At 46.1% G+C, this 26,137-nt stretch overlaps 1 protein-coding gene across 3 annotated transcripts in view; it reads left to right on the forward strand.

Moving 5' to 3' along the window:
• The window catches only part of LOC114503807, a 46,335-nt gene that overhangs the window by 15,004 nt on the left and 5,194 nt on the right, over window positions 1–26,137 (forward strand). For all 3 annotated transcript variants that reach the window (XM_036033448.1, XM_036033449.1, XM_036033446.1), the window contains exon 2: window positions 17,618–17,814. In XM_036033448.1, coding sequence (XP_035889341.1) covers window positions 17,646–17,814 — 169 coding nt within the window. In that variant the 5' untranslated portion in view covers window positions 17,618–17,645. The remainder of the gene's footprint in view (window positions 1–17,617; window positions 17,815–26,137) is intronic.

A 26,137-nucleotide genomic window follows, 5' to 3' on the forward strand; every position in this document is an offset into this window, starting at 1 on the left:
TCTGTACAGAAAAAGTCCAGCCATTGTTAATATAGCAAGAATGGTTTGCATGACATTGTCGTAACCTGGCAGCCAAGGAGAGTGGCCAGGAATGTGCATGGGTGAACAATGACAACTTCACTGTACTAGTCAGTGGGGGTGGTATATGCCACTGAGTGAGCATGTGTACTGTGTGGCTGTCGCATTCAAAATGACTGAGCGAGTAGAGCAAAGAATCTGTATCAAATTTTGCGTTAAGCTTGAACTCCTCCATGGAAACGATTCAGATGATTCAGAAGGCCTCAGCTATGGGCAACTGGTGATTGGCAGCTTTGTCATGACAACACACCCGCTCATGTATCACATCTCTGCAGGGGGGTTTGGCAAAACATCAAATGACCCAGGTGACTCGGCCCCACTACAGCCCAGATTTGGCGCCCTGCAACTTCTGGCTTTTCCCAAAACTGAAATTACCTTTGAAAGGGAAGAGATTTCAGAACATCTATGTGATTCAGGAAAATATGGTGGGGCAGCTGATGGCAACTGGGAGAACTGTGTGAGGTCCCAAGGTGCCTACTTTGAAGGGGACTGAGGTGTCATTGTCTTATGCACAATGCTTCTTGTATCTTGTATCTTTAATAAATGTCTCTATTTTTCATTTTACATGGCTGGACACCTTCTGGACAGACCTCATACATACCAACCACTACCTATGTTTCAGCTGAAATGAAGTGGCAACTTCTTACATATACACACCCATGTGGCATGGGGGGAGCAGGGTATGGGCACCAGAAGAAAAAAGTTGAAAACTACCAAGTTTCATACTCATAAATAATGTTACATAAATTATGAAGTGTTATTATAAAAATCACCCTAAAGTCACTCAAATTTACTTTTAAAAAAACAAGTCATCCCCTTCAGTACCTTATTACTAGTAAGAAATTACTGATGACACATTTCACAGCTAATTGGACCCATGAGAGGGTGTTAACAGCAAGTCTGAGAAGTGCCGTATTAATGCATCCCCTGGCTTGAAAGGCTCCGGAAGGCACGAGCTATGTCTTATTTATTTAAAGGGCCTCAGTTGGTGCTCCAGGCATGGGAGGAACTTGTTACCTATAAGTGGCATTGACCTGGACTGCCTAGGCCAGACTCGATGGAAGGTTTGGCCAGACTAGCTCCCATAGTAGCAGAGAGGGCATGCGGAGAAATTGGGGACTTGGTAAGCCAGCAGCTACTGCACCCCCCGGGGGCATGAAGGCCTGTAAGTAGATGCTCTTAGATAATAGTGGAGAAGAGGCCCAGCCCCAGCCTTCAAAGAGGGTGTATGGGAGACAAGACTGACAAATATGTAATCAGCATAAACACAAAGAGAAAAAGACAGTAATTCCCAGAGTATGTTGAGGGGGAAGAATGAGTGGGTAAGGTGGGAGAAACGAACCACAAGATCACTGGTGAGAGAACAGACTGCTTGTTATGTCTCTGGCTGACCCAGTCATTAGTAGCCAGAAAAGAAAACCCAGAAAGCAGTCGGATGGGCCTCAACGTGCACAGAGTCCACTGTTAGGGGACCCGAGGGCCCTGCTCTTGATTCCTGAGAGCTCACTTTGGAGTGTGGGGCTGTCGGTATCCACCCAGCCCGCTATGCAAGGTGACCTACCCTCTCTGGGGACACGGACTTGTCTCTTCCTCCGTGGCTCTCTGCAGAGTGTTTGTGTGGTTACCTACTGTTCGTGGAAGGGAAGACAGCTCTACATGGGGTATGTTTTAGCTATGGATGGCCGTCCACCCCTTGATCTCCTTGCTCCCACCTCGGTGGAGAAACCATTCCGCAGAATGGGGAGGGGGGGCTCAGCTGGGCTGTTGCCGCTTCAGAATGCCACTTCAGAATGCCGCTGCAGGTCCCTCTCAGAGAGAGATGCGCGACGACAACGGAAGCTTAGGAGAGACCGTGCCGGCCTCCCTCCAAGTTACGTTAAGTGGTGATTAGGTGAAAAAGGAACTTTTCTGCTACTAGGCTGTCTTCCCCGTAACCATTCATACTCACTATTTTCACACAAATCTCAGGAAAGATCATGTCATACAATTCTTACCACCTCCTTGCTGCAATGTCACCTAACGGACTGGGAAATCAGGAGGCTTCCCCTCCTCTGTCTGACTGTCCTAAGAGTTGTCAGATGATGCATCTGGGCAAAAACTGGAAAACCTGTTCTTAAAGAATGAAGCCATTTCATTGAGCAGCTTTGCAAATAGTTGCCTACCTGCCCAGGGAAAAAATTAAGGGGCTGGTAGAAAAGTAGGGCTGCATATTATCCCCCAAAGAGCTAAGGTTGTTATTTATTAAATAATTTCATGAGCTAATTATCTTTTTGGTATTTACTTACAAACTCATAATTTCTGTATTGTGCTACATCTGTTTTTATGAATATCACACTATAGACTAAATGTTTGTGTTCCCCCAAGATTCATATCTTAACCTCCAATGGGATGGTGCTTGGAGGTGGGGCCTTTGGGAGATGATCAGGCCGAGAGGATAGAGCCCTCATGAGTGGGACTAGTGCTCTTATGAAAGAGATCCCGGAGGGCTCCCTTGTCCCCACAGCCATGCGGGGACATGGCAAAAAGAGGGCAGCCTACGATCCAAGAGACAGGTCTTCACCAGATACCAAATCTGCCAGCACCTTGATCTGGGACTTCCCAGCCTCCGTAACTCTGAGAAATAGTGTTTATAAGCCATCCAGTCTAGGCTATCCTGTCATAGAAGCACAAAAGGCCTGAGACAAGCAATCTCTCCTACCATACATTTGTTACTTTTTGGTGAGAAACAATGGGATAGAATGAAAGCATCCCCGATGGTTAGGTAAATCCCTGGGCTCGTAACCTGGACCACCAGTAACCAGGTACACCATGGTACCCAAGCCTTATTATGTCTCTGGACTTCAGTGTCTCCCACTTCTAGAACAGAGGTAAGTGCAGTTCTTCCTACAGAGCTGTTGGAGAGGTCACACGGGAAAACGCCCATAATGTCTTCTGCGAAGGAGGTGTACTGATGTTAATTACAGTACTGCTCATCGTGATTGCAGGGACTGGCCACCAGGTCTGAGAGGTCATTAAAATCTAAATCTAGGCATCAGCAGAATCCCACTGCTTACACCAAGTTTCCATAGTGCAGCATTTGACTATTTAGCTTTGAGCCTCAGGAATGTACTTCGGTCAAACTGAAAAGGACTGAAAGATTCCTGGGTGATCTATATGCTACGAATGTTCTTAGTGATAAGTATGTCCCCCTGTGTCAAAGTAACTAACATTTTCTTCATTCTTCCTTAAGGAATAGGGTGAGTTTCAACCCACCTGCATGTTCATTTTTCCTCCTGACATCATGTGAGGTTAGCACTTTTTCTTACATGCGGAATGGGCTCAGATCGGCCTGATTCAGAAAGAATAAGAACATTCATTACATCTGACTAGATGACAGCAAACCTATAATATTCTCCCCCTTCCATATGACTGAGGCAGCCTGCGTGATCTGTCTACTTCTTTTATTTCACTCTGGAGCTAATAAAACCAGCTCAACGGCAATTCTATTAGCCAAAGATAGTTCCAAATAATGGCAGTAAGTCTGCAGAAGCACTGAGGCTTCCAGAGCTTGCATGAGCCGTCTAAGAGAACCCAGGTCCATTACTCTCTGCTCTCCGGATGCACTGCTGAGTGTGTGACACACTTAGAACATGGTCTGAAACATAGGAAGCATCATGTGTGTGGTCGTTTTTCTGGGGTTTATGTAGAGTCAGGGCATACTAGCCTGTCATATGTTTCTTACCAAAGCTCTTGACCCCTTGGTCACCTTGGGTAAAGTGGGGGCCCAATAACCATCCCACCAAACAATTTTCAGGGCTCGGCTCCACCCCCCGGGGAACTCTGACTCCCTGCAAAGCCCTTCCGGAAAGGGCTGGGGGTCCTCAAACAGTGCCTCCTGGTGGCCCTTATGAAGGACTTAGTTCTTGGGCCTCCCACACATAGAGCTACCCCAGGAACTCTCCTGGTCTCCAAGATACCCTTTGATCCTAGGGTAAATGCAGCAGCTATCATGGCAGACACAGTAGCTATCATTTGCCAGATTAGGGCCTATCTACACTAGGTTCCCCGTGGGAGACAGCACAGCACACAGAGCCGAGCTTTCGGAATCAGACAGACCCAGAATCGAACCCAGGCACAACTTTGTGACACTGGGTAAGTTGCTTGACCTTTCTGAGCTTCATGTTCCTTGTAAATAATAGTAGCTATTCAGAAACCAAAGATTTTTATATCATTTATCAAATACTTATGCATAATTTACTAAGTGCTTAACAAATATCAACTTATTTAATTCTAACAAGCCCTTGATGTAGGTACTATGATTATCTTCATTTTATAAATGAGGCCATCAAACAGAGAGGTCAAGTAAACTACTCAAGGTCACACAGCTACCGAGTGGCAGAAGTACGATTTGAACCCAGGCATTATGGCCACTAAGTTCTTGTTCTTAGCCCTCATCCTATCTAATCTTCATAGTCAAACAAGAAAGTATTTGTGTGCACTTTGTTTTGATGGAAATTTTCAAACGCACCAAAGTAGTGAGAATCCCTTCTATCCAGCACTCAGCTTAAATAAGCATCAACATTCCATTGTTCTAAACAAAGAAGTTTTTAATTTGTATTTTCCTTAAATTGCAATAAAACATACTTTGTTGTTCTTTTTGATCTTGTTTAAGTCATGGGCTAAATTTAGGTAATTTCCTCTGGTTGCCTTGCACAGTCATAAAAACAAGACACGGGTCCTTACTTTTGTGCAGTGCTTTTACGACGATATTTTGTATGTTACTTTGACTTCGTTATTTCATTGAACTTTTCAGGAACCTTTTGAGACAGGCAGTAAGACTGCTGTGATCCCCATTTCTCAAAATGGTCACATGAAGCCCAGGGAGCTTAGGGAACTTACCCCAGTCACACTCCTAGTAGGTGAACGAGTCTACCAAAAACACTTTGATTTTTAAAGTTTTCAATGAACTTATTCTCCAGACATTAATATGGAGGAGAAAAAATAGTGGGTTCTGGAATTCAATAGGCCTCAGCACAAATGTCATTCTTCTCACGTACGATCTTATTCAGGTAACTCTGCTCCTTCAACTCCTCGTCATTAAAATGGACAATACTTACACCACAGGTTTATGACAATGATTACATTTTAAATTACTGTGATCTACTCTGTAAAATATTAAGTATAAATATACATTTACATAATGTGTGTAATCTAACACATGTGCCTGTGATAAACATGCCTATGCATGTGTGTGTGTATGTGCACATGTGTGTGGTCAATACATACCATGACAGTCGCATGGCAGATGCTCATGAGACATCACATCCCTGTCTCCCCTTCTAGAGGGGATCAATCTGAAGAAAACCTTCCAAACCTTTTCAGCATCAAGTTATCCTTCCCCAAATTTCTCACATCTCTGGGGGCGCAGTTGCCCCATCACACTGAGTAGGCCCCAGTTTTGTCAGTGACATTCTCGCCCTCTTTGGACGATCTGACTGAAATCTCCACGATGTCATTTGCACTCTGTTTCCTCCTGAAGGCCACGGGAGAGATTGTGTCTAGAGATTGTGTGAGAAGAATCATTTGCCTGTGATCACTGAAGAAGAGGACACCCCACAACATGTGCCCCCCCAGTGGGCCTTTTCTAAGTCAAATAAACACACTCAGGGCTTCGTATTCTCCTGCCATGATTATCGATAGAGCTTGTTAAGAACTTCACAGATGATTTGTTTTGGGGGTTTTTTTTGTTGTTTTTTTTATTTATTTATTTTTTTTAATTTTAATCATTGTTCAAATACAGTTTTCTCCTTTTTACTCCCAATCCAGTCTCCCCTCCCACCCTCCCCACTTCCCTCCCATTACCACTCTCCCCTTAGTTTATGACATGTGTCCTTTAAGTTTGTTCCTGTGAACCCTTCCCACTGTCCCCTTAAATTCCCCCTTCTCTCCCCTCCGGTCACCGTCAGCCTGTCCTCTATTTCAGTGTCTTTGGTTATATTTTGCTTGTTTCTTTGTTTTGTTATTTAGGTTCCTGTTAAAGGTGAGATCATATGGTATTTGTCTTTCACTGCCTGGCTTGTTTCGCTAAGCATAATGCTTTCCAGCTCCATCCATGCTGTCTCAAAGGGTAGGAGCTCCTTCTTTCTTTCTGCTGCATAGAATTCCATTGTGTAAATATACCATAGTTTTTTGATCCATTCATTGACTGATGGGCATCTTGGTTGCTTCCAGCATCTAGCTATTGTAAATTGTGCTGCTATGAACATTGGGATGCATAGGTTCTTTTGAATTGGTGTTTTAGTATTTTTAGGATAGAGTCCCAGCAATGGAATTGCTGGGTCAAAAGGCAGATCCATTTTTAGTTTTCTGAGGAAGTTCCATACTGCTTTCCATAGTGTTTTTAGTTCAAGTTTATCACACTCTAACCGTGAAGGGACATTTTGTCTTTGGAGACAGGAAACGTTATCTCCTCCATATTTCCTTCTTCATTTTTGCACTTAAACTCTCCTGAATCAGTAAAATCATCAAGTGACTTTTAAAGAAGACATTCCAGAAAAGCAGTTCTTTTTACTTTTTCCATTCCATAACGAAACTTCCCTGCTTTGCCCTGGATGGCGCCCGGCCCAGTGCAGGCTGGCACGCGCTGTGTTGTTGTGGAAGCCCTCGATGAATGAATGACATCATCTGAGCACGTAATGAAGGCCATGAATTACTACTCTTTCAAGAAAATCGCTGTGGTTCTTTCCCATACATATGTGAAGTAATGTCAATTAGAGCTCATAGTTGTTTTCAAGTAGTAATCATTTGGAAACTTGTTTTAATGAACAGGAAGTAATAATATTTAATGGGCATATTAATCATCTTATACAAATAGATATTTCTAAGTACAAGAAAAACATGCTATTTTAGTTTAAGTTCCTGTGTCTCTCTCACACACCTTCTCTCTTTATACATAAAGAGTACGAAGGCAAACATCAGCCTTTCTCCACCTATATACTTACAACGTCTGAGTTGGGAAATTAAATGAAGTCATCTGGTGTCTAATTTAACATGTTGTGCTGAAGTTGGAATCCATCCCCATACTGAGACAGGAGGACCAAGCGGTCACGAGCTTGCACAGGCAGCACCAGCACCGTGGCGGGGAGCGCCGCCTTGCCGAATTCACGAGCCCAAACAGATGCAGCTCAGCTGCTTCTCTCCCAGAGCAAGTACTGCTCCTAGAGCCTCTTCTCGAGTGTCCGCCTTCAGTCTATTGTAGTTTGCAGCGCCCCATAGGTCACCCTTCCAGCATTCTTCTGTCCATTCCTCCTGAAGTGTGAAGGAAGGCTGCAGTGTGACAAAGCTCCCACCAGGGTCCCTCCACTGAGGCACTGTCTTCGGAAGAGAAAGGAGTATGGCAAGACGTCATTCAAGACAAGCATGGCCCCAAGGCACGAGAGTGAACTGTGGGGGCGGAGAACAGGGGGACCCCCTGAGGGTGGTCTCCAATGTTGGAATAGTGAATTTGTAATCAAGAAACCAAAATTCTAGGTCCCATTCTATTATTAACTAAAGTCTTCCTTCTCTGTATTTAAAAAAAGAAAAAAAAAAAGATTTGTCAAACTCAGGGTTTTAAAGGACCTCAAATGTCATCCATTCTGACTCAGAGGGAATCACCACTTCCTAGAGCAATTAAGGCTCCTCGGGAGAAAGGCTTTTGTTGTAATAGTCTGACGCAGATGGTTCAAGATGAAGTAAGCCAGGCCTGCCCTCGCTGTCCTGTCGCAGTTGGCAGCCCCGGGCTCTGCGTCGGAGGGGCCCGTCCTGACCGGACTTCTGGCCGAAAGACTGAGATTCTGGATGGGAGGGTTTCTCACATACATACTCAGTCTCTACGTGACAATGCATTAATTTAGGTTCTGCTGCATATAGCATAAAAATAGGCGTAGTCGATGTGTTTTTAAAGTGTAGTTTATTACACAGAAGTAACACATGTTTATTTTAGAGAATCTAGAAAATTCAAACAGTACAAGGGATCTTGTATAAGGAAGATATAAATAACCCACAGTCCAGGAAATTCTATGTATCTCCTTTGCCTGTAGATAATACTTACACAACATGAAATAATCTTGCATTTATTGTTCTGAGCCCTTTTTTCACTCAGTAACACATGATGAGCATCTTTCTACTTGCCATCCTTTCAAACCAAAGACAAGGAAATTTTGATACAGGGATATTAGCTAATATTTATCAAATACCTAATTTTTGTTTTTCTACATCCTTTAGCTCAATTAGTTTGTTTAACCTTCACAATAACCCCATGAGGCAGGTACGACTATAACCCCTATTTTGTACCTGAAGAAACCAAGGCGCAAAAAGGTTATGTAACTTACCCAGAGTCACTCAGATGGAAAGTGTTAGCACCACGCGGTCCAGCAACAGAGCCGCGCTGGCGACCACTGCGCTACAGTGACGGCACACGCACCCTCTTTTCTGAGTCCCAGTCTTTCCTCCTGTACAGTTTTAGAGAAAGGGACAGAGAGACAAGGTGAGCCAGGGAGAAGAGAGAGAGAGGAGACCCATGATGGAAAACAGAGAAAGGGTGTAAAGAGGCAATGTAGAAAAAATAACTGACATTGTGGAGAAGTAAAACACTGGATTGAGCTCCATGAAATTCCATTTTTGTGAGTCAAAAGCAGTCGAACACCGGTAAACTCATGGGGCTCGATTTATTAAATTCCATCACCAGAGATGTTCCTCGCTGCTCGCTCAGTAATCATTCAGGAACGATGTATTTAAATCTCATCAGCCTTGGGAATTGGATTGAATTATTAAGCAAAGAACCAAAATAATGAGAGTTAAAAGCCCCTCAGGGGGGAATCTATAGTCTTTATTTGATGGCCAGGCGAATTGTACTTACATAGGGGTGGGTATCGGTACTTGGTATAGAAGGTCCCTTTAATTTAATCTTGGTGGTGGTTTTTAAAGTGCAGTAGCATTAACATCAGCTAGGAACCTCTTTGAAAGGCAGACTCCCAGTTATATCCCAGGAGCAAGGTGCGGTGGGCCCAAGATCTATATGTAACAAGCCCTCCTGGAGATCGGGTGCACCCCAGTTTGAGAACCACGGTCTGAGTAAGACAAAAGATTGGACAGCTGTGAGAACTGCGCATTGTAACTTAACCAAATGCTTCTCCTGGTTCTCACTGTACTCGGGGCATTTTATGTTCCTCTCCACCACCTGTATCTGTGTTTGGGCTGCCCAGTGACCAATAAACAGCACCCTGGACTCTGGAGAAACCGGTGGGTTTATCCATGTGTGGGATATTTTCAACTAGAACATGCCTTGGAGCTTGGGCGAGTTTACCTGGGGAAAAAAAGGAAGTCACCAGAGTTGAGTGTTTTGGTAGGATTATCACAGAAATAGAATATATAACTCCCAAAAGTGCAGAGAGAGAGAATAAGAACATTAAAGAAAATTTACTTCACTAAAGGAAGTTAGGAATAAGGGATGGGGCAAAGAAAAATGTATAATAAATAGAAAAAGTAATATGTCAGACATGGGTCCAAATAGCTCTTAGGGTAAAGATGTATAGCCAATATACTAGAAAATACTGATCAAAATAAAGATGTTATAATCATATAAATGTCAAATAAAATAGGCTTTAAAGGAAAAAATATTATTTAGGCTCAAGAAAGGTTACCCCATAATAAACTAGAAAAGCGTAACAAACCAGAGACAATAAATACCAGCAACGGAGCTTCAAAACAGTGGGTTGGGCTGCGTGAAGTTGTCAACACTTGACTGACCTACAAATACGGTCATTTCATGCAGAGTAAAAGTCAATAGATTTACGAAAACTTAAACTTCTTAGAGTGTGGTTTTAACATTCATCTGCTACAAACTGATGAATCAAGTGATCAAATAATTAATAATTATGTTGGGGAATGTGTTTTGCTATTATGAACACCATGATTAAGACACTTCACAAAACCCACATATTTGGAATTCTTATCTCGGCTCTTCGATAATCCACGCTCTTCTCAGGAAACATTTCAAAACCTGAGCACAGACTAGGCGACAAAGGACATCTCAATACATATTGAACAATTGGTAAAACACGCACACTATATTCTTTGACCACAATACAAGAAAATAAAAACTCAACCCCCTGCCCAAAAAAAGCCCAAAATATTTTTGTGTATTTGGAAACTAAAAATGGTTCCAAAGCATTCATCAGTCAAAGAGGAAGTCATGATAGAAATGAGAAATATGACATTATATTGACATATATGACATCTTGACATAGATGGTTTATCATGATCTGATTTTTCCCATATTATTCAGCCGGTGTGGTTTAACATCTGGTAATGCCAGTAAAGCTGATATCATGGACATCAGGAACCCCAAAAAAGCCTAGCATTTAGTGGAGGAAAAACTGCAGTCTTAATGACTCGCTTCACCTATTTGTCCACAGATTTTTGTGCCTGGATTTCATTCAGTGTTTCCTCCATTTTACTCCCCAGGGCTCCTCTTCACCATTGAAAACCCATAGGCGCTTGACCCCCAGGGCTGACAAACTTCCCCTGTGGCCCGAAGGCCACCATCACCCATCTACACACTCCAGAGTGCTGAGGGCACACCCCTGGGAATATTTGGAGAGGTGGCCGAATGTCATCTCAAAATATCAGCTGCCTTCATTTCCCACAGGAGGTTCCCCAACCTGTAATCTCACATCTAGGCTGACCCTGGTAGGCAGTCCTGATGAACTAGGCATCTCCCCACCCACGAAGAGGGGCCGACCTGATGGTGTCCCTTTAGAGTTCCGAGGAAATGGGACGAGCAACTGTTCAGAACAGCGTCTGCTCTCAGGCAAGAGCCGTACACATTTGAGCAGGGGAATGTGGGTTGCTTCACTGCTCACTCCCAGTCCAAGTCAAACACGTCCTTAAAATGCCACGTGTGTTAGACGCACAAAGGGAAAACGTGCAGAAGTAAGCAAAGCCAAAACCCCTTCTTCAAGACTTCAGTTAGAAAGACCTAGGAATTCCATCTGCAACATTCTTCCAGGCACATCATAATGTCAACACCCCAAAGGAGTCTGGAGCCCCAGATCGGGGTCTGGGATCCCAGACAAGGGATGAAGGGAAGGGCCCACGAATCTTGGGATTTTGTGTAAGGGCAAAGGCCAAGTCGTAGGACACAAAGAGTGAAATCCGGTCAAGGCTGTTGAGTCTGAATGCCATCCAAGAATGTCCCATTTCACTAATTGGAAGTTCTGCCAAGTAAGAAAAACCCTGATGCCGTGGGACAACGTCAGGTAATCGGCTCGCCTCTCTTTTCCTTTATGTGACTGGGACAAGGTCTGCGTGTCAGCAGCACGGTCTTTCTTAGGCAGAGGGTTGGACCAAACTGTCAGCCACTATTTTAATAACATCGATAAGGAAATTATTACCAAAAACAAAGGTACATGTCCTTGCCATAGGGGAGAGGGGATATGGATATTTTTCTTTCTGCACTTATTTCCTTTTATGGTATTATATTAAAAATAATTTAATGAGTACAAGTAATGACTGTATTAGATGGGATTCATTCACCACCCCCTAATCTGACTAGTGGCTCGAAGGTGAAAGCCCAGTGGAAAGAGCCCACCTCGCGGGGAAGTCGAGGGAGGGGAGAGCATCACAATCTGCACAGAACCCGCGGAGGTGTCGACAAAACAAAACTCGTGTCTCACTCCTCTCTTATCCTGGAGCTCCCACTCCTCCTGCTGGCGGAGAGAAATAAAAATTGCCCATCCAGCGTAACTCACTCTGCTCCTGTTAGAAACATTTCACTTTGAGATTAATTCAGCCTTGTCTGGGTAAATACCCAGTCAACCCAAGGCTGTTTCTTCCCTCTTCCAGGGGGTCACTGGTCCCCTCCTCCTTCGCAACGTGGTATCTGGCTGCGAGGAAGCTGGCACACCCTTGCAGCAGGGGTCCCTGGAGGACTTGGCAGCAAACCAGTCTTGTCCTTAAATGTCCTGGGCTGGTGTTTACTGGAGGGTGGCTGACCTCACTGTCCTTTGTGAATTCTCATCCTGCTGGTATCTGCTGCTGCTGAAAACTCAGGTCTCTGTGGTCCCTGAAATCATCAGGTCCCTAAGCCTTTGTGGCCTCCTGCCTTCTTCCTGACCACAGGCCTGTGCCAGAATACTGCTGCTCTCCACACCTTGGCGTCCCCTGACCAGGGCAGACAGGAACTCTGGGCCATGAGAGACCCTCTGCCCTGGCTGTTCCCCCACCTCCAAACCGTGGTCCACAGTGTGGAAGCAGAGGGTGAGCCAGGATGTGCTGACTCGCCCCAGACCTGCTGGGCTTTCTGTGGGGGGTTCTAATGCCTCAGCACCCCGACCCCAATCTTTCTTAAGCCTGGTGGGGTGGCAGAAAGGGAAGCTGGAGTGAAGAGGTGGTCACTTCCCAGTGACAACACTGAGACACTCATGCTGGCTCCACCCCCACAGAGATGCCCTCCATCATCCTATGGCAATGCTTTCTGCTTCCTCTTTCTGTCTGGTAGAGATCGCCAGTAAGTCTTTCCTCCGCCCTCTCTATAGCTTTTTTTAATTTATTGATTCTAGAAAGAGAGGAAGGGGGAGAGAGAGACATTAGTTTGTTGCTCCACTTGTTTATGCATTATTGGTTGATTTTTGCATGTGCCTGACCAGGGATGGAACCCTCAGCCTTGGTGTAACAGGACAACCCTCTTACCAACTGAGCTACCCAGCCAGGGCCTCTGTACTATGGCTTTGATCCTATTTAATCTAGCCTGTTTCTTTATATGCTAAAAGAAACCTCTAAGGACTTTAGAAAACCCTTCCTCTCTTCACAAAGCCTCATTTGTACCTTGCTGTGGATTCAAGGTCTTCTTGAGACTGGGCCCTGGGTCTCAGTCACAGCTGACAGTGGCTATCCGGCTTGGAAGGAGCCCTGTGCTACAAGAGAGTCTGCATAAGGAAGGTCACTATTTTTTAATTTAATTGTTCATTTTAAAATTTTCTTTCAATTTAAAAAAATGGTTGAGTTACAGTTAACACACCAGGAGCTTCCAGTCTGCAACCTTTGCTAGACAGTAACAGAGAAACTCCACCCCAGCACCCCAGGCCCCAACACGCCTCCACCCATGAGTGTGTGTTTCCTGTCCAACTAACAACCATTGTGTGCACTCGTTTAGAGTAATAACACGATGGACTATTGTGGATCCCAGCATGAATTAAGTATCATGCTAAGAACTTCACGTGTCATATCATTTAATCTCCACAACAACCCTGCAATTTACATATATATCATTACCCACACTTTCAGATGAAATCACTGGGTTCGAAGACCTTAGTCCAAAGCCTGGAGTCACAAATAGAAAACAGCAGAGCTCAGGGCTCAACCCAGCCTTCTCTGACTGCAACACTTAAGCTTTTTCTATCCAAAGTAGGTGACTTTTTTTTTTTTGTACAACCCTGAGATTCTAGGCACGCCAACCAGAAACCCACGGGACAATCTATCCTTCCTAGTCAGTTACCAGTGATAACCTTGAGATAATGCATTTTGCATTGCAGGCTGTTCACCAGGTACCCAAATGTTATGCTTCCTAAAAGCACCCTGGACACCTTTAGAACATCAAACAGAAGAGGAGATAAGCAAAGCAGAGAGTGGGGCAGTGTGTGCTCGGAGAGGCAGGCTGGTGGAAAAACCAACAGAATCTGCTGAAAATTAATAGGCAGGCAGATACTCGGCTGAGGAAATGCTAAGCGGTGCCTCAGTTCATTTTTTTCATATCTGATTTACAGAGAAATGTCATTTTGAGAGTGCCTTTTAAAAAATGGATTCCATTTGCTAAAACTCAAAAGGAAAATAGTAAATAAACAGATTGTATCATCCTCCAAGCATGCCTTGCAAGTCCCAAGTACTTCCTTCCCTCTTTGTATTGTAATTCTTGTCCTCCTTTCCAGAAGTTTCTGCCATCCCTCTCAGCACAAGCAGTTCTCAGACTCCCTGCACCCGTATCTGGCTGAGCAGTTTTATCCCCATGCAGGAATAAAGTCTGGTCGGAGGAGACGTTGCAGAGGAGGAAATCCATGGTTATGTATTTCCATGTGCTATGTCATTGACCAGACTTACCGCCAACCCCTGAATCATCTCTAATTCCCAACTTGTCTCAGCCTCCATCTCACGTCTTCCAAAGGTTTCTATCATGACGTCTAAAGTGAAAACAATACATTAAAATGCACCTTTCAAGAGACTTCTCTGTTTCTACATAGGGCTTAGTAGTGGGTGTCCCCAATGAACAAGTCCAAAAGGACTCTCATACCCCACCTTCCCACACAACAGCTCTTCCTCCCCCAAGAGCCCCCATCTCTGCAAGCAGCACCATCATCCACCCTCTTGCTCAGGTCAAAACACTAGCAGGTCCCCTGAGTCTTCCTTTCCCTTATCGCCTCTAGCCAATGCATCAGCAAGTCTTGCCAAGCCCACCTCCAACTCCACTAGCCCTCGTTCCCACCCTCCTCTCTCCGTCTCCAGTGATGCTATCCCAGGGCAAGCCGCCATCGCCTCTCTCCTGGTTGGATGCAACCACCTCCACCTGGCCTCCCGGCTGCCCCCTCCACACTCTCCAATCTGTTCATCATAGATTATCCAGCCTAATTAATCCTCATAAAATGCAAATCTACCTATGGCATTTTCTCCTGGCTTTCCATTGCTTTCCATTCAAGAATAAAACCTAAAATCCTGAGCATTTCTTATGAGGCCCTGCCTGACGTGAATCTGGCCTCTCTCCAGCTTCATCCCATGTTTCTCTTCTCTCTCTCTCCCTATCCCCACGCCCTCACCACACTGGCTTGTTTTCTCTGTGCTCAAATATTACAAGCCCTTGACTGTCTCAAAGCCTTTGCAATGGCTATTTCTTCTTCTTGGAACACTTATCTCCCAGTTTCTATTTGAATGGCTTGTTCTAAGCCATTAGGTCTTAGCTCTTGATTCATTTGCCCAAATAGCCTTTTCTGACCCCCCAATCCAAAAGGGGGTCCCTGACAGTTACTCACTCTGTCTCCCTTATTTCCCTTCAGATCTGCAATTACTTCTCTCATATATATACCGACCGACTCTCTGCTCCCACTCTACTCCCAACACCTAGCGTAGAGCCTGAGACCCAATGGGGCAGACGACGAGGGTTGAAGGAGGAGAGCCCACCAACACCACCCTGCAGCTCCGGGGAAGCCCACCTCAGAGTCAAAGTGAGGGGAGAGACGTCACTGCCTTGCTGTGAAAGCCAACAGCCCACTACACTTACAAAAATATGCTTTCAGCTAAAATCACAGGAGATATTTTCTAACTGATTATGCTGAGCTGGGAAGTAAAGATAATAAACACATTTAATTTGAAACAGGTGGAAATTTGGTCAGCTCCCCACTGGTTGGTTGACTTGGGCCCTTTAAAAAAGTGTTCTCTGCTCTTCAACATTATCTGAGTATAATTTTTATATCCCAGAATGTGCTCTGGTGGCAGTCACCCACGGCTCCCCAGCAGTCACTTGATGGCCCTATTCATCTTGACCAGGCAAGTGAGTCCCCTGGGCCCACGCTCATTTGCATACCGGCCTAAGTCCAGTAGATGGTAACGCTTAGCTACAACTTTATAAATGAGTATCTCAAAGTGAGCAGAGCACTTTAAGATCCTTGAATAGGGCACTAGAGACATGTATCATAACGTTTATTGAGTGTAGATTTCCTTAATGTGCCAAAATATACCTTAGGGTTGTCAGTTTGAATGTGACAGACAGCTTGCTGGATAAGTTGGAGGTATCCGTGATCACACGCGGAGCAGATGTTCTAAGCTGAAGAGTTTTGTTTTCTAAAAATTTGCTTGGCACACAGACTGCTTAAGATGGATCTTTTGAGAAGACTGAGAGAAACATTGGGGTTGAACAGAGACTTCAGAAATCCAGTATAAACTCATAAGAGAAAAATGATGCACTAGTTTTTATTTGTATGCATAGGGAAAAATCTCAGGTTTCTGTCCAACTTACCAGAGAGGACAGCTCCATCACTGAGTGATGCTGTTATTTCTAAATCCTTAACAGATCTTTCTTAATTATCACCTCTAGGATGCTGGTTTTCAGATTCAGTTTCTTTGCTGTTCAGGGGAAAAAATGAAACCCACCAACGATGTTATCACTTAGCGCTTCTCAGATGGGCTGATCACAAAATGCCAAAACAAAATCCTGTCTTGCTCTCTGAGTCTTTATTGCAGCAGAAGAGTTTTGAGAAACCCCAGATGCAACTTTCATGGGTACAGAAGCACCCCCTTGACTATCTGCTCCTGAGTCTGGTCATCACTGTGGATCTGGGGCTGATTCAAGCTGCCCCCCAACTCCGACTCTCCCTTCTACATGGTTAATATTTTGAATCTGCTGTCTTTTGTTCCCTTCTACCTTCACCAAATACTTTGTCATCTATCCTTCCATCCATTCACACATCCACCCACGTGTCTATCCATCTGCACATCCACCTAGCCATCTAGTCATCCAATAGGGATCAAACCAGACACAGTCCTGCCTGCTAGGGAGACACTGGTGAACAAGATCGAGCCTGTGACCTCATGGAAGATAAAATCTAATAGTGGATATAGGCATGAAAATGGACCATTTATTGCACAATTTGTCATTACTAAAATGGAGATATCCTAAAGGTTATGGGGACTAGAGAGGGGCAGATCTAGGTCTAAGGGTGAGATTTGGGGGACATCATGGACAAGCACCGTAAAGTAATACATAGGAGATCGCGAGAAGGCAAGGGGAGCAGAGGAGGGAAGGAGGGAAGCGCTACACTCCAGGCAGAGGGACAAACCCAAGCCAAGGCACGGAGGCCTGAGAGCCTGCAGCATGTCCTGAGCACAGGGCTGGGTCTGTTGGTGGAACAGCGCTAGGGGAGGCGTGGAGGGGAGGGCGGAGGGGTGAGCAGGGTCTGATCGGGAAGGACCTTGTGACTTGAATGTTTGAGAGTCACGGAAGAACTGTGTTTAAACTCCCCCAAAATATAAACAAATAATTGATATGATGGCAAATGGGAAAAAAGAAACAGAAACCACAATTTAATATGAAGTATATTGATCCTACGCCATAAAAATGAAATACTAGCTCTTAGATGCTTCTTGACCTCTTGTGTTTCATCCCTGTAAGAATGGCTTTCTTTCTGTCTCTGTGTGTGTCTGTGTGTGCATTGGTGTGTGTGTGAATGTGTTTAATTCTTTGGGGTCATCACTGGAACTATTATATGTGGAACACCTGTTCTCCACTTGTCCTGCTCCTTGGGAGCTGTTCCCACCCTTCTGTCATTACGACTATCTGCAGATGTGCAAAAATAAGTGGAAAGCATCCATTTATTTTCCTCCCAGATTAAATACACATTCATGAAGTTGGGGGGGCCCCTTCAGTTCCTTCCTCTTCTGACCACTTGCTGGGCCACTCCTCCGAGGCTATCAAATCACTCAAAATGTCACACCTGATGGTATGTTTTTTGTTTTAATTTTATTGTTTTATGTCTAGAGCTCCCTGGGAGAGGAAGAAGGAGAACATGAGGCCTGAGGAGCTGCCGGAAGGCCAGGCCCGGCCTCGTGGTCAGGTGCTGCAGAAGGGGGAAGGTGCCCAGAGCACGGAGGACAACACAAAGGAGGCAGGAGGGGAGGAGTCTACTGAAGAAGGCCCTCCTCTCAGAGAAACAGAACCTCGAACAGACACCAAGGGTAGGGCCAGCCGGGGCTACAGACCCAGTCCTGGTGCAGCTGCAGGAACGCTTTGGTTTATGAAATGGGGTCCCGGAGCTGGAACCCCCTGGGCCAAGGGCAGATCCTGTGGGACAGGAAACAGTGAAGGTTGTAAGCAGCAGTTCTGCAGAGCTGCTGCTACTTAGGACAACTTCTGGCTCAAAAGCTCTTATTTCCATATTTAATATTATCTGGTGTTGGGCCAACAAGAACTGCTTCCAGTGAAACTGAAGGCTGTGCATGTCAATGAGCTCAGTAGCCACATCCTGTGTCCTGGGTCCCCGGGGGTCAACCTTGACTTTTCCATGAGAGCAACTGACTCTGGGAGGAACCATGGAGAACACCATCTCCAGGGGGTGGCTTGGTTTTGGCCAGGGGCCCACAACCCCTGGCCCCATTCACTGCCTTTACTTCTGTAGAGTTGGGCGCTTCCACGTTGAGCTCGGTTTCTAAGCCCAGCAAAGCACACACCTGAGCCCCGGGCCCATCCCATTAACACAGGGAACAGCCACCAGCCAATGAGGTATCCCAGGTACGAGGAACAAATCATAGCCCTGCTGGTGGCTCCCAAGGCTCCAGTTTACTGACCTGGAGTTAACCGTATGTACTGGCTTGTCCTGTTTGTGCCCGGAGAGCTGGGGAAGGCATAGAGGCAAGACGCCTTTGCATTTCCATCGGCTTCTCTAGCTAAAGAAAGTGAATCTTTTGCAAACATATCTACATGATGTTTCTGCTAAGTGGGTGTCATTGATAGAGGAGGGAAAAGTAAGGGGGTATTTCTTGGGTGAAAAGTTATCTTTAAGCCTCATTTCCTAACTGGCAGATGCAACCCTTTCTGGCCATTAACATAGAGCTTTCGCTTACTCCAAATGTGAAACAGAGTAACAAATTGCAGTTGCCAAAGGGGACACATCAGTTCTCCTAATTACCTTGAGAGCCCTATTCACAGAATCAGAAAGGGTGTCTAATTACATAGACACTGCTCACTTTTTGATCATCAACAGCTTCAATTCCCTAAAAGTCTTCTTGGTTTGAGTAGCATTCAGACCAATGAAAGCTGTGATGATGTCACCTGGATAAGACAGAGCTTGGAAAACGGGTCATTTGCAAAGCCTGGTCTTACTCCCCAGGACTAAAACTAGTAAATTAAGGAGAATTGTAGGGTAAGAAAAGATGCAGCAAAAATAGGGGAGAGAGGGGAGTCTGCCTTGCAGATGGAGTTCAGAATGAGCCACACACTTCAAATGCTCATGGGAGAAACTTCCGGCTCATGCTGCCCCCCCAGCTCAGACACTTCTGAGGGTCCACACAGGACCTATGGCTTTCGCAGACACCGCACAGCTATATTGATTCTTCCTGACTCTTCCAGCCTTCCCAATTTATATTCCTCTCAGTTCTGTTTAGAGGTCAAAGGCTTTGTTACCTTAGTCTCCTGCAGTAACCATTTATGCAAAGTCAGCTAAGTGACAAGAACTTCAGCAGTGCACAGGATACAAAAAAAATGGAATCATTTGTTCATTGTGAATTTGTGGAGCAGCCACTCTGCATCAGGCACTGCTCCAGGTGCTGAGAGTACCTGGGCTGAGCAAATGGGTGAAGATGATCAAAGACGCACAGTGAATGTGTTTCAGGGGCCTGTTCCATTCTCCAACTTATCTACAGCCTTAGAGAGCACAGTTGGGGGAGTGTGGACTGGAGCACCGCTCCCAGCCACAGATGGCCCGGTCCGGGCCCAGTAAATCATCTCAGAATGTCAGCGCTGGCTTCCTGCGAAGGTGGGGCTTTGGAGGTTTTGGGAACATTTATCCTGGGAGCCTCAGAATCTCTAGTCTGCACCCATGTGAGCTCATCTGTTTCTTATTTTCCTTCCACTTGAAAGTGATTAGGATTTTCTTCCATTTGGGGGTTTCTACCCACTTCTGACCCTGAAAGGCTCAGGAAATTACAAAGCAAGTTTTCCAACAGCGTCAGACAGTCCTACACAGCTGCCAATTTGCTCTCGTTGCATCTTGTAAGCCTGGCGCGTTACAAAGTCAAAAGGCAGCCTGAGCTGGAGGGGCCTGCTTGTGCGTGGAATGCCCAGCTGCACAAGTGAAGTTGGCCCTCATTGCCCAATGAAACAACCCTAAACCCACAGAGATTGTGCTGGGCAGGAGATCCTGGCAGGAAAGATCCAGACATGTAAGATGTAGAGGTTGGCAGTGGAGTGGTAGAGTGTGTGTGTGTGTGTGTGTGTGTGTGTGTGAGAGAGAGAGAGAGAGATTCAGAAATGTTTGAGAAGAAATGGGCTTGCTTAGAAATGTGTGGTTTCCACAGCAATTTTTGGAATCTCAGCACAGGGAGTAGCAGGGTGACTGTATCTTCAGAAGCTGCAGCCACTCCCCAATCAGAAAGCCATATGTTGCATGAAATGTGAACAACAGCCCTTGCCTATAACCCACTTCTGCTCGGGGGTATCTGGGGAGACGCGGGCGGTTGCACATCAAAGGGAGGGCTCGCTCCCATCGGTCAGAGGCAGAAAACACCTTGTTGAGACCAATATTGAACAACTGAGCATCATGACTGCACATGCTCACCACAACTAGATGGTTGAGCAGAGTATGATTTTGTGTTGTTGTTGTTGTTGTTGTTGTTTCCTGCAAAGGACAAATGATTGAAAAAGGAAGGAGAGTAGATAGAGCAAAGGCTCAGGAAGAATGAAGGCTCCGCCCCTTAAATGCTGTGTGGCTCTGTGCATCTCGTCCCAGATCTCAGCCTTGGTTTTTCTCTTTTTGCAAAATGGAGCTCATCCTACCCAGAGATCAAAGAACCACCAAGCTGGGAGAGCACTTAGAGGCCGTAGTTTGATCACTACACAGAGTAGGCGCTAAGTACCTCTTTAATTCATCTGTGAAGCCTTTGAGAGAAGGAACCCACATGTGAATGCATGCTGGGATCCCCCTGCAAATGGTAGTTCGATCCATACTTAAATACCACCTGCAACTGGCCCACCTGCTGAGATGGGCCACTCTGTCCTTGGTAGCTGCGGCTGTCAGGGTTGTGTGCAAGCACAGATACGGATCTGGCCCCCACCCAGAAGCTTCCATCACGAGTTCCGGTTCCACCCTCTTCTACAATGCAGCCCTTCAGATACTCGGGAGTGACTGCCACGTCCCCCATAGGGTTCATTCCTCTTCAGCCTACCTATTCCCACCTCCTTTAGTCACGCTCCAAATGACAGAGTTTTGGGGGGTTAGTTTTCTAAAACTAAACATTCTCATCATTTTTCTCTTGCTATGAACAAGCGGCACCTTGTCCACATGCCCTGAGCTGAGTTCAGGGATTCAGCTGGGATTGGGCCAGAAAGAAAGAGCGTGGGTCTGCCCCCTTGGTGTTCCAGATCCTGTGTCTGTTGTCGCCGAAGACGGCCACCCTGGCGCACGCACTGGCTCAGCGCACCCCAAACCTGGGTGTACTGTTTCAGATCTCAGACAGGTGCTCCGGTGAGGGGTGCTCAGAGACAGAAAGCGGATCCTTACCAGGTCTTCTCTGCCTCAGACAAAAGGAAACACATTAGACCCAAATGTGATTTGCCACTCTGGTTAAATTCTGTTTCGGCCACCCTGCATCCGAGCCTACACCACCACCCAGACTTCCCATGAGTCGGTACTGAAGGGAGGCATCCCCGTCCTCCCCCTCACACTGATTACAACTCTAGAAAGGGATTCTTAACTTGTAGCAAAGATGCTGAGTTCTTCCTTGCACATGTTAACACTGGACAGTTTACCAAGTGTTTTCAAATACCTTATGATATAGATTTTTACACCAGACAGAACTGCATTGGACCTGAAGGAATAGAAAGAAAAAAAATCACCAACAGAAAGAGAAGTGTATTTCCCTCACATGACACGGTGTCCAGAGGAAGGCGGTGCAGAGCTGGTAGGTGGCTCCATGATGGCAGCAGGGACCCAAGCCAGTCATATGGCTTTCTACTTCCCCTAAGCCTCATGTTTTCAGGATGGCTGCTCACCTCTGTGCATCACACCCACACCCCAGGTGCACCAGAAAGCAATAACTTCCCGAGACCCCCTTACCCTCCAATAAACATTCACACATACCCACAATGGGAAAGCTGAATTAAAATGTATCTTACTACTAGAAGGAAACGCTAGTTTTTCTTTAAGGAAGGATGCCTCTAGTCATCATGATGGTCTAAACTCTGGATGTGGTCAGAAAATAGGCCAATATCCTCTCAGTGGGAACAAAGGAGACAGGTGTCACCGTGTGACCAAGACCATGTTTCTTTCTCAAGCTTTCTTTGATGTTCAGAAGACAGGCCTGTGTGCTCCAAGTCCTGATTACTAAAGGGTCTCCTCAGCCCTGGGCACAGCTTACGTAGGTGTCAACTTGAGGGGCAGCTGGGAGTGTGGATCTAAAGACATACCCTTCCCCCGCCTCTGGCTCTGATCTTCTCTGTGCGTGTGGAAACCATGCGTGAGGTATGCTGCCACCTCCTGCCTCTAATCCACTTCACTTCACAGAGCAGCAGGCTTTGGAGCCAACCCTGGTTCTGTCCCAGTGTATGGCTCCCAGCAAACCCGCCAGCAGTGCAGATGAGCCTCATTTCACAAACAGAGGACAGTGTCAAGGCTAAACAGCACGGGATCAGAAATGCCAGGGTCTGACCCACGGCTGCACCAGTTGAATCCCAGGCCAAGTCCTTCAGCTTCTCTGCGCCGTGATTCCTTCAGTGGTGTGTCAGTTTGCTATTACCATGTAACCAATTATCACAGAGCAGCTTAAAACAACACCCAAGTAGGGGTTAGGGGTCTGGCCACAACTCAGCTGGGTTCTCTGCTCAGCATCTAATCTGAAGCTCAGGGTCATTGACTGAATCCTTTACTTGCAGCTTTAGAATGGACAGTGGCTTGCTTTTCCAGCATGACTTGGATGTAACCTCTCAACCCCCTTTTAAAGGGCTCACCTAATGAGGTCTGGCCCACCTGAGATAAGCTCCCTTTTCCTTGGTTTAAGGTCAACTGATTAGAGACTGTAATCACATCAGCAAAATTCCTTTCCCTTTGCCACAGTTAACATAATCTTGAGTGAAACCCCATCATGTCCATAGGCCCTGCCCACACACAAGAGGGGGAGGTTATACCGGCAACAACGCATAATCAGGGCAGAACCTTGGGGCCATCTCAGAATTCTGGACCTAGCTGGGTGGCTGCCTTGAACACTGAGCGAGATGGTAACAGTACGTATCCAGCAAGCTGTAGCTGCTGTAATTATTTTAGCATTTTTGAGCATCTGTTACATGGCTGGCCCCATAGTAGGGGTCGGGAATTTGGAAGATAATCACGCCAACATTGCTCTGAAAGAAATCCTGGCATTTCTCACACACTACTAGTCCCCCGCCCCTGCCTGCCCCGTGCAAAACTGGCAAACGGCCATAAAGCTTTAATCCAACTAAATGGCTTTTGGATACAAAGACTCGGAGATTTCTTGGCTTGTGAAAAAGCCGCTGTCAAAAAGAAAAAGTGCTGACTTCCATCAAATACTGTAATCCACAGGATTATCCTTCCGACCCTTAACAGCCGCCTGCCATGACTGCTGACTCGCAGTCAGAGAAGCAGCTATTGCTCCAGCACCAGTGCAGTCAAACTGTCCCCCGCCCGGGGCTTTTAGCCGTGGCTGCACACGTTTGAATCCCCCGGATGGCCTGGGCAGGTCCCATCTGCCAAAATTTAGATACATTCGGCCTGGGGCGTGCCCTTGCCTTGGAATTTTTTAAAACCCCACATTCCAGGAGTCTCCAACACACCGCCAGGGATGAGAGCCACTGCTGGAGCCAACACAAGAGTGACCTGAAAGCTAAATTCCCCTTAAAGAGAAACCGCTGAAGACTTGACAAGCCAAAGAGACGTGAGCGGCGATAAAGCACGTTCCCACTGACTTTCAGCAAAGAAATTGAAATTCAACACATGTCATACTTTTTCAAGCCACTCTGCCGTTTTAGCAGACAGCTCACCTACTAGCTGGGATGGTGTTGAGAAAAGATTAAAATGCCCACGTAGCCCAGAAAGCTGCTGGTGCTCCGTGTTTAATGTTTACTCTGTCACCTGCTTGTATTAAGCACCCACTGTGTGCCAAGCTTCCTGCCCCGTGCTGGGGTTTCAAAGATCAGTAGAACACAAACCGCGCCCCTGAGAGCTCAGCATGTAATTCCAAGATGCAAAGATGCCCTTTTCCTGCACCGAAGAAGTGCTTTCAGGAGGGAGGGCATGGAGCTGGTTTTTAGGTTATGAATAATCATTTTTACAGCTTTCTCAGTCTTCGATGACTATGGAGACATCTCCAGGGTTTAATCACTTCCAGAGAGCAGCCTCTTTTCAACATCCCTTCCTTCTCCCCCTCACCACCACCCCCCCCACAAAGAAAAATTATTACCAAGGATAAGAATGGGAAAATTGCCCAAATGCCATAATTCTTTCACAAGGAAAAAAAGAGCCACAAGAAGCAGCAGCCTCTTCTTCCCCGACCCCTCCCAACCCCCAGGTCCTTCCCCCACCACCGAGGGGCATGCAGGCCCCACGACCCAGGGGGCCGCATCCTGAGCTGGGTGGGGCTGGCCTCTTCTACCTTCTGGCTCCTCCCTGCTGCAGGAGTGATTGCAAATGTAGCATTAAGCAGCCGCTATTGACTGAGGGGGATTTGGCAAAGCCCAGGGAAGCGGGATTCCTCTTTTAAGGAAACATTGAGCCCGTGGCAGCTGTTGGAGACAGACAGCCACGTGTGGTCTGGTGTTGGAACCTGACGGCTGGACTTGGTTCGCCTTGAGTCTAAAGGGAAACTTCTCCCCCAGAATGTCACATGCTCCTCCAAAGCCCTGAGATGCAACCCAAGAGAGGGTTCAGCTGGAAGGAAACCCAAGTTCCTGTTCAGACAAAATCCTCTCTGAAACCCCCACCCCCCTTCACCTGCTTTATAAACACCCACCGAGAGTCCGCCCTGTTCGAGACCTCGTGCTGGGCAGTGCTGGTTCGCCAGCGCCCGCTCCCACCAGGGAAAGTTTCACAGCATCAGAATTCCATTATGATCTCAAAAAGTGTTTTGGCTGACCCCAGAAAAAGTCACTCTGAGTTATTTTTTTTATGCCTTCTCTGACATCCTAGGGAAACTGCTACATGAAGCGCACTCCATTCCCTATTTTTAAATTCTGTTAGAAGAGCAACGCTTCACCTCGGGCTGCTGGGAGCTTTCGGGGACCACATCCGCAAACACCGCCCAGGTTCCCACGCGGCACTCCACATCAGCTGCTAAAATCTGGAGAAAAGGAAATGAGCTCCACCCAAGGTCATAGCTGACAGAGAAAAACCTCAAAGGAAACCTAGAGACTCGTCTTGCCAATATTTACTCCTTCAGTACACATAGGGGGGAGATACAGAACTCTGTTTGACAACATTGGGAAGTTAGGTAACACTGAACTGAGGCAGAATTGCATCTCACCCCAAAAGTCAGTCAGCATGAAAACGAATGATTGAGGGACAATGATAACTCCATTTACTCTAGGGGTTGGGTTTGTCTTCTTTCTTTCTCCCTTGCTTTCTTCCTTTTCCTTCCTTCCCTCCTTCTCTTCTCTTCTCTTCTCTTCTCCTCTCTCTCTCTCTCTCTCTCTCTCGTTTAATAGGAGGGAGCCTTTTATCCTTAGGTGGTGTGAAGTGTGGCCACACCTCCAATGTGGAATATGAACTGGATGACTTCAAAGTCTGTTGGAATGCTACATTTTGTAATTGATTTAGGCCAGCCAGCCTGGGCTTGTTTTGGTTAAGGCTTGATCATGGTCCAGATGTCCAGCTTGCACACGGATGTTGCCATTGCTGAGGAAACTTCAGAATGCTCACTTCCATTCTGGAAACCAGCACCTGCATCCTTGCAACAGGAGGCATATCAAGGCATCGCTAATGTGGGGGTCAAAGTACAGCCCATGGGCCAAGAGTGTCCTGAAACCTGTCCTTGGATGGCTTGGAAATGAGGAATGGTTTTTAAACCATTTTTTAAATGGTTGAAAAGAAAATCAAAGGAATAACATTGGGTGACACGTGAAAATTATGTGAAATTTTATGGTGCCCATAAATAAAGTTTTGTTGGAACGTAGCCACACCCACTCACTTACATGTCGTCTATGGCTGTTATTGTGCTCTAGCCCGGCCCATTTCTGCATACAGAGCCCTCGTGACCCACGATGCTTGAAATATTTACTACCTGACCCTTGACAGAGAGAGTTTTCTGACCTCTGCATGAAAGTAAAACAACAATTCTG

The sequence above is a fragment of the Phyllostomus discolor genome, chromosome 8, assembly GCF_004126475.2.
Source record: "Phyllostomus discolor isolate MPI-MPIP mPhyDis1 chromosome 8, mPhyDis1.pri.v3, whole genome shotgun sequence".
Lineage (NCBI taxonomy): Eukaryota > Metazoa > Chordata > Mammalia > Chiroptera > Phyllostomidae > Phyllostomus > Phyllostomus discolor.